At 47.7% G+C, this 13,545-nt stretch overlaps 1 protein-coding gene across 2 annotated transcripts in view; it reads right to left on the reverse strand.

The window, feature by feature from the left end:
• The window catches only part of DOP1B (DOP1 leucine zipper like protein B), a 123,705-nt gene that overhangs the window by 48,950 nt on the left and 61,210 nt on the right, over nt 1–13,545 (reverse strand). For both annotated transcript variants that reach the window (XR_007724527.1, XM_050785750.1), the window contains exons 11-16: nt 10,859–10,978; nt 8,502–8,604; nt 6,943–7,134; nt 3,714–4,398; nt 1,705–1,976; nt 537–689 (exon numbers count right to left, since the gene is read on the reverse strand). Coding sequence is in view for 1 of the 2 variants with exons in the window: in XM_050785750.1 (XP_050641707.1) it covers nt 537–689; nt 1,705–1,976; nt 3,714–4,398; nt 6,943–7,134; nt 8,502–8,604; nt 10,859–10,978 (1,525 nt within the window). In the remaining variant the exon portion in view is untranslated. The remainder of the gene's footprint in view (nt 1–536; nt 690–1,704; nt 1,977–3,713; nt 4,399–6,942; nt 7,135–8,501; nt 8,605–10,858; nt 10,979–13,545) is intronic.

The raw sequence follows: 13,545 nt of genomic DNA on the forward strand, positions 1-13,545 counted from the left end.
TTTCCCTGGTGAGCCTCAATATGGTCACAAACCACATTTTCAGGGCTGTAAAAAGAATGGCTCAAGCTTCCAGTGGCCTTCCAGGATTGAAATCCTGGAACACCTCTGCTTATTTTATTTTATTTTATTTTTTGAGACGGAGTCTCACTCTGTCGCCCAGGCTGGAGTGCAGTGGCCTGATTTCAGCTCACTGCAAGCTCCGCCTCCCGAGTTTACACCATTCTCCCGCCTCAGCCTCCCGAGTAGCTGGGACTACAGGCACCGCCACCACGCCCGGCTAGATTTTTGTATTTTTTTAGTAGAGATGGGGTTTCACCGTGTTAGCCAGGATGGTCTCGATCTCCTGACCTCGTGATCCGCCCGTCTCAGCTTCCCAAAGTGCTGGGATTACAGGCTTGAGCCACCGTCTGCTTATTTTATTAATCACGATGTCCACTCAGCTCCAGAAAGACTTCGACTGGATGGATGTCGGCCAAGCGCATGTACAACAAGGGCCTGGGTGCTGCAGGATGGAGGTGGCGGCCAGAAAGGCTCACCTTGTCAGGGTCCAGGAGGGCGTGGCAAATGATGTCCTCGCAGATGTTGGCCGTCGGGGCCAGGCAGTGCAGCCGGTAGAACAGTTCTACACAGGTGACGTGATGCTCCCGGGTCTCTTTGTTCAGCTGATTCCAAAGCACACGAGCCACCCTCTGGAACAAGGAAAAGGCAGGTGGTGGGGGGCCATGTCAACACAGGCAGCATCCGCTCACATCCTCCTCACTCAGTCCCAGCCCCGACACGCTGGCTCTCACCTATATTTGCCATGTGAGAATCCTCCATGCCCAGAGACACATCATCATCAAATAAAGCAAGAAACCCACCAAAGGCCGGGCGCGGTGGCTCATGCCTGTAATCCCAGCATTTTGGGATCCGAGGCGGGTGGATCACCTGAAGTCAGGAGGATCCCAGCCTGGTCAACATGGCAAAACCCCATCTCTACTAAAAATACAAAAACTAGCCAGGTGTGGTGGTGGGCCCCTGTAATCCCAGCTACTTGGGAGGGTGAGGCAGGAGAATCGCTTGAATCCAGGAGGCGGAGGTTGCAGTGAGCTGAAATGCTGAGATCACGCAACTGCACTCCAGCCTGGGCAACAGAGTAAGACTCTGTCTCAAAAAAGAAAAGAAAAGACCCACCAAAGTCATCCGGGCAGCAGAGGAGGTCAGACCTGGAGGTTTCTGGCCAAGAACACTGCAGCTCTTGCCTAGAGCTCAACATTACTTGCAGAAAGGGAATTAACGGGAAACTGGACCAGAGGGGTTGAGGCATTCTTTCAACAGGCAGGTACCGAGCCTCACCCTATGTAAGTGATGCGCCCTGTAGGGAGTTTGATGTGGCAGAGACTAAATCCAGGTGAGTGCAGTGGAGGAGTCATGGGCTCCCTGCCTCCACCCAGACCCCACTCCCAGGCAGGGGTTCCACTCAGTCACGGCAGGCCCAGAATACTGGGGCCCCAGTTGCTCTCACCATAGCTTGCCCGGAGGGTGAAAGTTACATGCTGGGAGAGGCAGTCTCAGAAGACCAAAGGCTACTGCCTCTGCCCAGTGCCCTATAGGAATATCACTCCCAGAGAAGTGGGCCACTGCTCCCATCCCCAGCTATACAGTTCTGAGTTTTGCTCAGGGGGAGAAGGAGGCCATAAGAAGAGTGTTCCCAGTGGGAAATACCTGATAGAAATCTGTTTTCTCTGCAATGACTTTTAAAATCCCTGGAGCAATGGGAGGAACTGTCACCATCTGCAGCTTGCCAAAAAAAGGGTTGTGTCCAGAGCTCTTGTAACGTTTCATCTTGTCTTCAATGACCAGAGCCAGGGACTGGGAATGGTTTATCACTTCCAGCAGAGTGGAAATGGCCACGTTCTGGAGGTAGCAGTCAGTCACACAGCAGCAAATGGTCATAAGGGATTTCAGCCAAGATGGAAAACTGGAATCACCGGCTCCTGAAAGGAAGCCCACCGGAGAGGCAGAAACAAGCAGAACCACGTGAGAATGGGTCCCCAGTCTGCAGATTCTACAGCTCCCTAGATCTGGGAAGTTACCTGAGAAATCCATCTGGACAGCAGTGCACTAACTTCCTGCTGGTGAGACTCATTTGAAAATAAGGTCTTTACAGAGGTAATCAAATTAAGATGAGGTCGTTAGGGTGGGCCTGATTAATCCAATATGACTGGTGTCCTTACAAGAGGGACATGCCAAGGGAAGACAGGACATACAGAGGACACCTTGTGAAGACAAAGGCAGAGACGGGACTGATGCAGCTGCAAGCTGAGGAGTCCCCCAAGGGTTGCCGGCCAGCACCAGAAGCTGAAGAGGCCAAAAAATATTCCACCTGGAGTCTCAGAGGAGGAGTGTGGCTCGGCTGATACCTTGATCTTGGACTTCTGGCTTCCAGAACTATGAGACAAATTTCTCAGTTTACTGTACTTTGTTAGGGAGCCCTAGCAAACCAATATACAAATACTGGCCAGGCCTGGTGGCTCAGGCCTGTAATCCCAGCACTTTGGGAGGCCAAGACGGGCAGATCATAGGAGGCCAGGAGTTTGAGACCAGCCTGGCCAACATGGTGAAACCCCATTTCTACTAAAAATATGAAAATTAACAGGCGTGGTGGCTCACGCCTATAATCCCAGCACTTTGGAAGGCCTAGGCGGGTGGATCACGAGGTCAAGAGATTGAGACCATCCTGGCCAACATGGTGAAACTCTGGCTCTACTAAAAATAAAAAAATTAGCTGGGCATGGTGGCACGTGCCTGTAATCCCAGCTACTCATAAGGCTGAGGTAGGAGAATCACTTGAACCCGGGAGGTGGAGGCTGCAGTGAGCCAAGATTGTGCCACTGCACTCCAGCCTGGCGACAGAGCGAGACGCTGTCTCAAAAAAAAAAAAAAAAAAAAAATTAGCTGGGCATAGTGGCACGTGCCTGTCGTCCCAGCTACTGGGGAAGCTGAGGCAGGAGAATCACTTGAACCCAGGAAGTGGAGGTGGCAGTGAGCTGAGTTGGTGCCATCACACTCCAGCCTGGGCAACAGAGCCAGACCCTATCTCAAAAAACAAAAATCTTTATCAACAGGTATCATGAAATAGTCTATTTACTCCCACTGAATGCCACTCATGTTTCAGGTCTTCTGATGGGCTGTGCTGGACACCCAAGCCTTAAAAATATAGGCCCCCCCTTACCACTTTGCCATGTAGCGAGACACAAGTCAAAAATGTCCTAAGTACAAATGAGGAAGGGAACAAATGAGGCCAATAGCGCCTTCTTGGCTGACACGATTTGAGCTAGTCTTTAAATACAGGTTGACAATCTCTAATCTGAAATCCCAAATCCAAAATCTGAAACCTTATTAGCACTGACATGATGCTCGAAGGAAGTACTCACTGGAGCATCTTGGATTTTGGATTTCTGGATTAGGAATGCTGAACCGGTAAGTGTGGCTCAAGCCTGTAATCCCAGGCAAATATTCAAAAAAGGAGATCGAGACCATCTGAAAAAATGTCCAAAAAAAATCCAAAAAACTAGTTTTGGTCCCCAGTCCCAGCAGGCTGAGGCAGGAAAATTGAACGGAGGCGGAGCTAGGGGATATTCTCCACCCACAGAGCGACTCGCCTCATTTGAACCGGTATGATTCCAAAATCCTGAGCATTGCGGAGGGACTTCGGCACGGCCACCTCTCACCTGGCAGCTGGAAGAGCGTTGCACAGAGCTGCTCGGTCTCTTCCTCGGACAGGTAGACAGGGAAGGTGGCACAGTCCAGCAGCAGGTGGCAGGCGGCGGCAAAGGCCTCCCTGCATTCCTCCCTGGAACCCCTCAGGTCAATGACCACCTGTTCAACATCCCATTCTCTCCCGCTTTTCCTGGCGGGGCTGCTGGGCGAAGACGACGGTGACTCTGAATTTTTTGTCTTGAATGGAGACCCTCGCGCCATGAACAAGTCCGAAAGCATCTGCTTGAACTGAGGCACCGTGATGGGCTTGGGCTCCCACGAGTTCTTCCTGCTGCAATCCTCGGCCGCCAGGCTCTGCGTCCCACCCCGGTCTCTCTTCCCTGCAGGTTCCTCGGACTTGCTTTCTTCTCCTGACGCTGTCAGCTGTACTCCAAAAATGTTCTTGCTGGCAAAGTTGGCAATTAGCTCTTGGATGCAAAGAAACGTCCTCTGCATGCTCCCGCCCTTCTTCCAAACGTCGTCCCTTTCCAGAGAAACGCGAGGAACCCTCAAGTGCTCAGAGAGCTCTGGTGATGAGGCACTGAGCCCGATCCCACTGTCCTCAGACTTCAGAGGGGGAAACGAAGCGTCTTCATCACCGGGAATCACTGCCTTTGTTTCCAAAATTATTTTGTTGTTTTCACCTTTTACTGGACTCTGTAAAAAATAAAAAGACATGAATTGTGCATCTCTTAACACTAAGGTATTCAAGCATCAGTTGAAATCATGAATATATTTCAATTCTGTTTTTCAAAATCATCACTCTCTAGACTAGAGAATCTCTGTGTCAAGCGTATAATGAAATTTAGGAGGCACCCAAAGCAGGGGAAGGAGAGGAGTGGGTGGCAAAGAGGAGACTGGTGGACCCACATGCTCCCTGGGGAGGCTGGCTTTTGGGCCTATTTTTCTTGTGTTTTTGCCTAAATATACAAACCCTTCAGAGTTCAAAAAAGTTGTTGAAAAGTTGTTTCTGCCAGGGCGTGGTGGCTCAAGCCTGTAATCCCAGCACTGAGAGGCCGAGGTGGGTGGATCACCTGCCACAGGTCTCTGGACAACAGAGCAAGAACGGTTTCCGACAAATTAACAACTATGAATGAGGAAACTGAGCTGAGGGTAAAGTAAAGGTATGAAGAAATAAAATAAGGTCAGGAGTGGTGGCTCATGCCTGTAATCCCAACACTTTGGGAGGCCGAGGCAGGTGGATCATTTGAGGTCAGGAGTTTGAGACCAGCCTGGCCAACATGGTAAAACACCATCAATACTAAAAATACAAAACATTAGCCAGGCATGGTGGTGGGTGCCTGTAATCCCAGCTACTCGGGAGGCTGAGGCAGAATTGCTTGAACCCAAGAGGTGGAGGTTGCAGTGAGCCGAAATCACACCACTGCATGCCAGTCTGGGTGACAGAGAGAGACTCTGCCTCAAAAAAAAAAAAAAAAGTAAAGCAAGTTAGAGAACAGTGTATGTTATGTTATCTTCAAAACGATGTTGAAGTCCTAACTCCCAGTACCGGTGAATGTACCTTAATTTGAAAACAGAGTCTTTGCAGATGATCCAATTAAGATGAGATCATTAGGGCCGGGCGCGGTGGCTCAAACCTGTAATCCCAGCACTTTGGGAGGCCGAGACGGGCGGATCACGAGGTCAGGAGATCGAGACCATCGTGGCTAACACGGTGAAACCCCGTCTCTACTAAAAAATACAAAAAAACTAGCCGGGCGAGGTGGCGGGCGCCTGTAGTCCCAGCTACTCGGGAGACTGAGGTAGGAGAATGGCGTGAACCCGGGAGGCGGAGCTTGCAGTGAGCTGAGATCCGGCCACTGCACTCCAGCCTGGGCGACAGAGCGAGACTCCGTCTCAAAAAAAAAAAAAAAAAAAAAAAAAGATGAGATCATTAGGATGGGCCCAAATCCAGTAGGATTGGTGTCCTTATAAAAAGGAGAGATCTGGACATAGAGACAGATACGCACACAGGTTGACGGCCAAGTGAACATAAAGGTAGAGACTGGGGTGACGCTTTGACAAGCCGAGGAATGCTGAATATTGCCAGCAAACCACCAGAAGCTCGGGGGACGCACGAGACAGACTCTTTCTCCCCAGTGCGCTCAGGAGGTGCCAACGTTGCTGACACCTTCCCGTCAGACCCTGGCCTTCGGAACCATGAGAAAACAAACACCTGTTGTTGAAGCCACTCGGTCTGTGGTACTTTATTATGGCAGCCCCAGCAAACTAATCCAGTACCTCATCTCGCTTATATTTGAAATAACCAAAATCACACACTACAAACACACACATGAAACAGTCTGCAAGGCTAGTTATAACTAGCCCATCAACTGTAGCTACATAGTTATTAACTATATCTAACCATTAACTGCAGTTACAGAGCAGGCAAGTAGCATGAGAGTGGGTGAAACAAAGAGTGCTAAAACTTAAATTTTTTTTTTGTAGAGACAGGGTCTTGCTCTTACTCAGGTTGGAGTGCAGCCGTGCAATCATGGCTCACTGCAGCCTCAACCTCTTGGGCTCAAGCGATGCTCCCACCTCAACCTCCTGAGTAGATGGAACTACAGGTGAACACCACCATGACTAATTTTTATTTACTTATTTATTTATTTTTTTGAGACGGAGTCTCGCTCTGTCGCCCAGGCTGACGTGCAGTGGCATGATGGCTCACTGCAACCTCCGCCTCCCGGGTTCAAGCAATTCTCCTACCTCAGCCTCTGGAGTAACTGGGACTATAGGCACATGCCATCATGCCTGGCTAATTGTTGTATTTTTAGTAGAGATGGGGTTTTGCCATGTTGGTCAGGCTGGTCTTGAATTCCTGACTTCAGGAGATCCACCCACCTCGGCTTCCCAAAGTGCTGGGATTACAGGTGTGGGTCACTGTACTTGGCCTAATTTTTATTTTGTAGAGAGATGAGGTCTTGCTGTGTTGCCCAGGCCAGTCTCGAACTCCTGGGCTCAAGCAATCCTCCTGCCCCAGCCTCCGGAAGTGTTGGTATTACAGGTGTGAGCGACGGCACCATGCCAGGTGCTAAAACTTTTTCAAGTGAGAGTTTTACAAGCATATTTGACATATCACCTGGGTATCTTCTAGTGTTTATTCCTATCCTAACCAACCCTAAAGACTTTCTACTCCCATGAAGGCATAAGCTGCTTTTAGCCCCCAGAACCATTTCCGCCCCTCAGAGCACACACCGAGGTTCCGCTGGTGGACTCCGTGTCGAGGTAGGAAGGCGGCATCTGGACTTTGCTGAGCACCTTGAAACACGTCTTCAAGGCATGCGTGAGTTCAGGTAAACTTAAGGCTTCCATGTCCTCAGCAAGAGGCTGCACCAGGCAGCTGAGCACCTGAGGGAGATACTGGGTTTGCACCTCAGAGTACAGTTCCTGTGAAATAAACACATGGGTTAACCCCACATTGCTGGTTTACAATCAGAAAAACAATGCATCTCAAAATGGCATCTAATTCAATTTTTTAGGGCATAAATTTCACATTAATTTTCAAATCAGAAAACAAAAGATGATTAGGTGCAGTGGCTCATGCCTATAATCCCAGCCAGCACCTTGGGAGGCTGACGCAGGGAGATTGCTTGAGCTCAGGAGTTCGAGACTAGCCTGGGCAATACAGTGAGACCCCATCTCTACAAAAAATACTAAAATAAGCCAGATGTGGTGGCACATGTCTGTGGTCTCAGACACTTGGGAGGCTGAGGTGGGAGGACTGCCTGAGCCTGGGAGGATGAGGCTACAGTGAGCTGAGATCATGCCACTGCACTCCAGCCTGGGTGACAGTGAGGCCCTATCTCAAAAAGAGAAAAGAGGCTGGGCATGGTGGCTCACATCTGTAATCCCAGCACTTTGGGAGGCCGAGGCGGGTGGATCACCTGAGGTCAGGAGTTCGAGACTAGCTCAGCCAATATGGTGAAACCCTGTCTCTACTAAAAATACAAAAAAATAGCTGGGCGTGGTGGCGGGTGCCTGTAATCCAGCTACCTGGGAGGCTGAGGCAGGAGACTCACTTGAAACCCGGAGGTGGAGGTTGCAGTGAGCTGAGATCATGCCATTGCACTTCAGCCTGGGCAACAAGAGCAAAACTCACACACACACACACACACACACACACACACACACACACACACAAAGAGAGAGAGAAAAGAACATTTCTATTGTTTTTGTTTGAGACTGGATCATGTTATGCTGTCCAGGCTGGTCTCAAACTCCTGGGCTCAAGCGATCCTCCTGTCTCAGCCTCCTGAGTAGCCGGGAATTACGAGCGCATACCACATACCACTCGGTATTTCAACTTGATCTAGACAAGTCAAGGATGTTACTTCTCTCCTCGCAAGTGGCTTTACACTTTCTAATAGAAAATAAAATTGGCACGTTGCTATATTAAGGAAATTAGTTTCCTTTGAGAAAATCAGCCAACAGCACAAATTTAACTAGGAAACGTATTGACTCTTCCCCTAAGATAACTGTAGTACGGGAAGGATACCCAGTTCATCAGCTGGTTGACCTAACTTCAGCTTTGCCCACTTACAACTGGCCCAAAAGTCATAGCCCTTTTAAATAAGACATTAAAAATATAAGAGATTACATCCAGCTGTATCTTTTATGCCAAAACAAACATCAAAACAGTGTTGCCTATTTATGTAAAACATTTTCAGTAATGTGAGGTTGATAAAGCAGGCCATCACCACCAGTAAGAATGTAAACAATAGCGGGTGTTGAGCCGTCTCTTCCCCAGCACTCACCAAGGGAATGACATCCAGCAGGAAGACCAGGAGGGTGCAGAGCTCTGAGACCGTCGGGGGAGGGCTGACGCTGCTCCTCACACTGTAATGCTGCTTCACTGGTCTATAAATCACACCAAAGAAAAATCAATTCTTGGGCCAGGTGTGGAGGCTCACGCCTGTAATCCTAGCACTTTGGGAGGCTGAGATGAGCAGATTGTCTGAGCTCAGGAGTCTGAGACCAGCCTGGGCAACATGGTGAAACCCCATCTTTACTAAAGTACAAAAAAATTAGCCAGGTGTGGTGGCCCACGCCTGTAGTCCTAGCTACTCCGGAGGCTGAGGCATGAGAATTGCTTGAACCTGGGAGGCAGAGGTTGCAGTGAGCCAACATCGCACCACTGCACTCCAGCCTGGGTGACAGAGCAAGACCCTGTCTCAAAAATAATAATAATAATAATAAAAATAATTCTTCCTGCAGCGAGTCCAAGCATTTCTTACAATTTCCAGTAACGTTATTCTACTTCAAACCTAACAAAAGTAAGACAGCTTTTGTAGTTCTCGTAACTAAATTTTGGTGACTAAAAGTATCTAACATAGAGAAGTGTCAATAAGTGTCCTGAATCTGTTGGTGTCCAAACAGGTTCCCTCTGACTTGAACTCTACCGATTCAGACACGTGTGGTCCCATACCCAGGAGACATGGGGTGCTGTCGACAGATGTAATCCCAGGTCCCCAATCCAAGCCCAAAGGCGCAATCCAAGGGAACGAGGCTGGGCTAGAGAACACCACAGTTTACACGGCTGTTCGCCCTGCTATAGGAGATGGCCTGGGACTACTCCTCTCAAAGTAATACCAGGAGTTGATCAGCACCTGAGTTGCCTAGAATGCTTCAGCTTCTGTAGAGAAGTGTAACCCCACCAATCAACTATTGTTAGTTGCTTATCTTAAACTGAAATTCAAGACTTCTTTTTATATAAACAGGCTACCAGATAAATGGATAAGTTAAAAAGTATCTATTGCTTTTCATCTCATAAACCCTGGGATGAATAAATTAACTGTAATAGGATCCACAGGCAACAGCAAAGCCATGTTATACTGAAGACAGACATTAATCTCAGGACAGTGATTAACTCTGGGATGAAAGGAGGACAAAATGTTGCAAAGGTGGAGAGTCAGCTCTATCTGGGTAGAAACATTTTATTCTTTTTTTTAAAAAAAATAACCAGGAGAGCCGGATTTGGTGGCTCATGCCTGTAATCCCAGCACTTTGGGAGGCCACGTCGGGTGGATCACTTGAGGTCAGGAGTTTGGGACCAGCCTGGCCAACATGGTGAAACCCCGTCTCTACTAAAAATACTAAAATTAGCTAGGTGTGGTGGTAGTCACAGCTACTTGGGAGGCTGTGCCTGTAGTCCCAGCTATTTGGGAGGCTGAGATGGGAGGATCGCTTGAACCTGGGAGGCAGAGGTTTCAGTGAGCTGGAATCATGCCAGTGAACTCCAGTCTGGGTGACAGAGAGACACCGTCATAAAATAAAAAATAACATAACATAACAGCCAGGCTGACCAAAGCATACTCTAACCTCAATAAAATATGGCCTTGCTGTTGCCTGTGGATCCAATTGCAATTAACTTATTCATCCCAGGGTTGTGAGCTTATTTGGACAGAAAAGCATACTACTGGTAGCAGCTGAGAAGTAAGACTCTAAGACAGCCAAGAGCATTATAGTGGAGATGAACAAGAAATAAGTTTTAAGGCATGCCTCATAGGACAAAACAGGGTTTGCAACATGACCTTATTCCTCCCATAAAGAAAATGGCATGGGAAAGGCCTCTCCAGGAAAGCTCGGTGTTCCCGGGGTACGCCAAGGCAGACAATTTAGAGGTGGTGCAATTCACCCGGTTAAAAGAGATGGTAAAGCTGATTATAATAGCTTAAAACGGAAATGCTTTTATCTGACCAGTCATCCATTGATTTCAGTAAAAATTTAAGAAAACTGAAGATTTCAAAAATGCTCTATCCAGTCACAAAGCCACGAAACTAAGCTGCTTTCAACAGATCAGGCAGCCAGGAGAGGAAAGCTGATTTGATGAATGTAACGAGAAAATGCACGGAGGATTTTCCAAAGTTAGACTTTTAAAGCAGCTTCAGAATTACAAGGCAAAGATTATGTGAACCTTCTTATTGGAGATGTTTTTATTCTGCTAGAATCTTAAGTGAATTCTTTCCAATCCTGTTTTAGTTGAATTTTAAAACTCAGGAAAGACTACTCAGCTTCAGCTACTTATATATAATCTGACATTCTAAGCAGCTACAAAATCGTTAAACCCTCTCATCCTTCCTAAATATTCTGTATTCTCGAACTGCATACTTACCTAAAGCATTCCTCAAAACACCTCGTCATATAATCCCAGAGAAAGTCTGTGCTTAGAGAAGTGATCAGCAAATTTACCGTTTTGACAATCTCAGAGGCATTTCTGTTTTCTTTGATTGCACTGTAAAAGGGGAGGACACGAATAAATATATCTATTAAAAAATCCTGAATTATAAAAAGTGTCCAAAAAACTGTAATCGATTTCACCATCTGCAACTTATTTCTAGAGCTGACACATCCTGATAAAAATGAAAATACTACTGTTCTTATAATGTGTTTGCATAATGCCATCCTAAACAATATTTATATTGATACAGTCTCTTAAAAACAAATTTCAGGGCCGGGTGCGGTGGCTTACACCTGTAATCACAGCACTTTAGGAGGCTGAGGTGGGTGGATCAGCTTGGTCAACATGGTGAAACACTGTTTCTACAAAAATACAAAAATTAGCAGGGCATGATGGCGGATACCTGTAACCCCAGGTACTCGGGAGGCTGAGGTGGGAAAATTGCTTGAACCTGGGAGGCGGAGGTTGCAGTGAGCTGAGATTGCGCCACTGCACTCCAGCCTGGGTGACAGAGTGAGACTGTGTCTCAAAATAATAATAATAATAATAACAATAATTTCAGAGCTACTGTAAAAAGAATTTGTACAGAAAATCAGTTTTAGTCCATACTCTATTGGTGGAATAACATGGTACATGGATATTCAGCAGGGAAATTTAGCCAAGATTTTAAATGTTTATCTTCTTTTTTTTTTTTTTTTGAGACAGAGTCTCACTGTTTCCTAGGCTGGAGTGCAGTGGAACAATCTCGGCTTACTGCCATCTCCGCCTCCCAGGTTCAAGCAATTCTCCTGCCTCAGCCTCCGGGGTAGCTGGGATGGATTACAGACGTGCACCACTTCAGCTAAGTTTTGTATTTTTAGTAGAGACGGGGTTTCACCATGTTGGCCAGGCTGGTCTCAAACTCCTGACCTCAAGTGATCCACCCGCCTCAGCCTCCCAAAGTGCTGGATTACAGGCATGAGCCACAGAGCCCAGCCTTAAATGTTTATCTTCTATGGCTCAGGAAATTTATTCAAGAAATTTATCCTACCAAAATCCCTGCATAGGTACATAGATGTGTGCAGAACTGCACCACTAAAAGGCCATTAAAAAATACTGAAAAAGGCCGGGTGCGGTAGTTCACACCTGTAATCCCAGCACTTTGGGAGGCCGAGGCAGGCGGATCATTTGAGATCAAGAGTTTGAGATCAGCCTGGCAAACATGGCAAAACTCTGTCTCTACTAAAAACATAAAAATTAGCCAGATACGGTAGTGGGCATCTGTAATCGCAGCTACTCAGGAGGCTGAGGCAAGAGAATTGCTTGAGCCCAGGAGGTGGAGGTTGCAGTGAGCCAAGATGGCGCCATTGCACTCCAGCCTGGGTGACAGAGTAAGACTCCGTCTAAAAAACAAACAGCCCACACGCGGTGGCTGACGCCTATAATCCCAGCACTTTGGGAGGCTGAGGCAGGCAGATCACGACGTCAGGAGTTTGAGACCAGCCTGGCCAACATGGTGAAACCCCATCTCTACTAAAAATACAAAAAATTAGCTGGGCGTGGTGACAGGTGCCTCTAATCCCAGTTACTCAGGAGGCTGAGGCAGGAGAATCACTTGAACCCAGGGGGTGGAGGTTGCAGTGAGCCAAGACCGCATCACTGCACTCCAGCCTGGGCAACAGAGCAAGACTCCATCTCAAAAGCAAACAAGCAAACAAAACTGAAAAAGCAGAAACTGTCTAAAAGTCAATCAATAAAAAATTGGTCAGTCAGGATTTATTATTTTTATTTATTTTTTGAGACGAAGTGTTGCTCTGTTGCCGAGGCTGGAGTGCAGTGGTGCGACCTCGAGTCACTGCAGCCTCCACCTCCCGGGTTCAAGGGATTCTCGTGCCTCAGTCTCCCAAATAGCTGGGCCTACAGGCACACGCCACCACGCCTGGCTAATCTTTGTTTTTTTTTTTTTTTTTTTTTTTTTGTAGAGACCAGGTTTTGTCATGTTGGCCAGGCTGGTCTTGAATTCCTGACCTCAAGTGATTTGCCTGCCTTGGCCTCCCAAAGTGCTGAAATTACAGGTGTGAGCCACTGCACTTGGCCTTAAATAAATGATAAATGCTTAACAAAAAAAATCCAAGGCAACTAATCCCATAGGAGAACAGTGTAGAGCTACTTACAACTTGCATTTCCAAAAAACAAGCAGTGGCCAGGCACGGTGGCTCACACCTGTAATCCCAGCAGTTAGGGAGGCTGAGGCAGGAGGACTGCTTGAGGCCAGGGAATTCAAGACCAGCCCGTGCAACATAGCAAGACCTCGTCTCTACAGAAAAATTAAAAATTAGCCAGGTGTGGTCGTGTGTGCCTATCATCTTGGCTATTTGGGAAGCTGAGGTGTGAGGATCACTTGAGCCCAGGAGTTCAAGGCTTCAGTGACCTTTGATGGTGCCACTGTGCTCCAGCCTGGGAGACAGAGTGAGACCTTGTCATGCTGGAGAGGGACACTCCAGAGAGTGCCAGGCACGGGGGCTCACACCTATAATCCCAGCACTTTGAAAAGCTGAGGTGGGCCGATTGCTTGAGCTCAGGAGTTTGACAGCAGCCTGGGCAACATGGTGAAACCCCGTCTCTACAAACAAACAAACAAA

This window comes from Macaca thibetana, chromosome 3, assembly GCF_024542745.1.
Source record: "Macaca thibetana thibetana isolate TM-01 chromosome 3, ASM2454274v1, whole genome shotgun sequence".
Lineage (NCBI taxonomy): Eukaryota > Metazoa > Chordata > Mammalia > Primates > Cercopithecidae > Macaca > Macaca thibetana.